Here is a 2,404-nt window from a genome sequence, read left to right on the forward strand (position 1 = left end):
AGCACAGGAGTAGAGCGCCTGTCCAAGAGGCAGCCAGCCCGACGACCACGCGACGTGGAGAGACCAAGGCGGCGTAGTGCAGCGGTGCAGCGATCGCGTAATACCTGCAGAGAGCATAATTGCGAGACATGGCTGGCGGAAACAAGATACAATTTAGATGCCAATCTGGGATGATCGTTTTACATTCGATCGAGCGTCTAACGATTTCGAATGAACTCGTTAGTCCTGGCTTCAGTCACTTAATTAAATTAAGTAACATACTCGGTAATACACGTAAGACGTGCGCGATGTCATCGCTGGATAAGCAGTGCTTTTGAAAAGAAAATTGATAAATCTTTTCAATAAAGCAACGCTTTCCATGATGAGGAAATTCAGAGGAGAGCCAGAAAGTGATAAACGAGGTGGTAGTAAATCTGTTTAAACTACCGAATAAAATATATGGTCGATTGAGCTTGTAGAGAATAAAACGGAAAAGAAGTTTTTCGTATTCTCGAGCGCATTTCTTCCATATTTTCTTAAAAGGATCCGCGCGATGCAATGGAATTCACCGAGATTCGCGTACAGAAAGAAAAATACGAAATCTTAATAAGAATTTTCGAAATCGCTTTTAAAATTATTCGAGTATAATACATAGTTACGTCGGCTAAATGAAATTATTCCAGTTGACGCATTCCAGATTCGCCGTACGTTTCAAAAATTGCGTAGCTGTTAATGCAAGTCTGACGGTGAGAGGATGAGCAACAAGTAGAGATGGAACGACAAGGCGAACGAACATCTCGTGTGAACTGACAGCTACGATGATACTATTTGAGCTCGTGAAATCCACATTTAACATCTTACATCGCATATCTCGGTATCTTTTGTGTTAGGTGAAACCGAAGCCTTGTTCATTACTCGATATATGTCATATATTGAGATTGAACTCGATTTTTATCGGAAAATTTCACAAGAGGAACCTCTCAGATTCTTCGTCGATTTACTCAAGCGACAATGACGTTCCTCCTTTTATCGGTGTGAAATTCTATTTAACGGTATTTCAGTGAAAGTGTGCACGTTGTCTATAGTTTGAACAATGTAAAAGAATTCTCCGAGTAATTAACCAGTAAGTGGTATTGCGAGAATAATTTTATCGAATCGTTGTATATTAAATAATACATGTATATATATTTTCATCGGTAGTACATGGGATATATTATTCTCGAATCGTGCAAAGCGAGGATTTTAAATACGAATCATGTATAAAACGTGATTTTACACGTGATTGATCTGAAATGATTAACAGATATCTCTTTATGTCAATCTCATTTACTTGACGCACCATTTATTGAGGAGCCGCGTTGCTCGCTTCTGCGAGCAATGAGTTAAACGGGAAACTGACACCGATCTTCATTCATCAGAAGTCTTCAATTCTCCGGATATCGAACAACGATATTAGAAAGAGAATATGTAAGATTCACCTGTCGCAGTTTAAACCGGTGACGGTCCAAAGAGCAACTGGATGTAACAGCGCCAGTAGAAATCCGTAAAGGACGCACCACGTACCAGAAAGCGGCCACGAGCCGGTTGCAAAGATCAGTAGTATCAGGCACACCGCCGCTTCCACGGCACCCAAATGGATCAGCAGTAAGGTGTTTGCCGTTTGCTGCTGCTGCGTCTGTGAGTATTGTGATACGACTCGTTGAAATGCCAATTCTGTCACGTTACCGCAAATTTCAATGCCCGGCGAGACTTTGTAATTTAAACTTTTAATAGACTGATATGACAACCGCAATTTTTTTACGCGTTATATGTGCGCGGACCGCGCATTCTTTGCTCTATCATTTAAGATTCTGAAGAGTCTCATTCATCTAAAAGTTTCATTCCCCCACTCCGCCCTCTCTCTCTCTCTCTCTTGGGATGAGAGTATTTAATATTTCAGAAACTTGAAAGCAGGTAAATAAGTAAATCCGCGCTGCCGTTTGTTAAAAAAGGAGAGCCGTAATTTGCATTTTTATCTCGATAAATAAATAAGCTTCGTCGAGCGTACCATGCGTGCGTACACATTTTTCGAAGAATTTATTTTTTTCTCTTTCTCTTTTTGAAACTCGTAGTTGCGGTTCGGATGTGCTTTTAACGGATTTAATATCATGAACTCTCTGACCGAAATGCCAGGAAAGTTCAACTAATTTACATTCAAGAGAGCAGTTTATACGTGTCTCCCGAATTTGTAGTATTTCTGACACGAGTGATTGCAATAATATTGCTAAAATAAATAATGCGTTCACGGGCAGCTTCGAAATTATTCACGACGTGTTGCATTCGGCTGAATGCCATCCTGACTCGCATTAAAAATACAATGGAAAAAGATGTAAAAACAGAAACGGAAGAGATTAGAGAAAAATTTCATTAGCATTGCTAATATTAA

The 2,404-nt window shown here is 39.9% G+C and overlaps 2 protein-coding genes across 10 annotated transcripts in view; one reads left to right on the plus strand and one right to left on the minus strand.

Annotated features, from left to right (window-relative positions):
- Positions 1–2,404, plus strand: part of LOC108746381 (phytanoyl-CoA dioxygenase, peroxisomal-like) — a 52,720-nt gene that overhangs the window by 26,135 nt on the left and 24,181 nt on the right. The window contains exon 1 of one of the 9 annotated variants that reach the window (XM_018483205.1): positions 1,634–1,656. The exons of the other annotated variants lie outside the window; for them this stretch is intronic. The gene's annotated coding sequence lies outside the window, so the exon portion shown is untranslated. Of the gene's footprint in view, positions 1–1,633; positions 1,657–2,404 lie in introns of those variants that run through there. 9 annotated transcript variants of the gene reach the window in all.
- Positions 1–2,404, minus strand: part of LOC108746449 — a 6,916-nt gene that overhangs the window by 4,105 nt on the left and 407 nt on the right. Inside the window, exons 2-3 of the mRNA XM_018483238.1 lie at positions 1,458–1,654; positions 1–104 (exon numbers count right to left, since the gene is read on the minus strand). The exon at positions 1–104 is cut by the window's left edge and continues 9 nt beyond it. Coding sequence (XP_018338740.1) covers positions 1–104; positions 1,458–1,654 — 301 coding nt within the window. The remainder of the gene's footprint in view (positions 105–1,457; positions 1,655–2,404) is intronic.

The sequence above is a fragment of the Trachymyrmex septentrionalis genome, unplaced genomic scaffold (assembly GCF_001594115.1).
Source record: "Trachymyrmex septentrionalis isolate Tsep2-gDNA-1 unplaced genomic scaffold, Tsep1.0 scaffold107, whole genome shotgun sequence".
NCBI classification, from domain to species: domain Eukaryota; kingdom Metazoa; phylum Arthropoda; class Insecta; order Hymenoptera; family Formicidae; genus Trachymyrmex; species Trachymyrmex septentrionalis.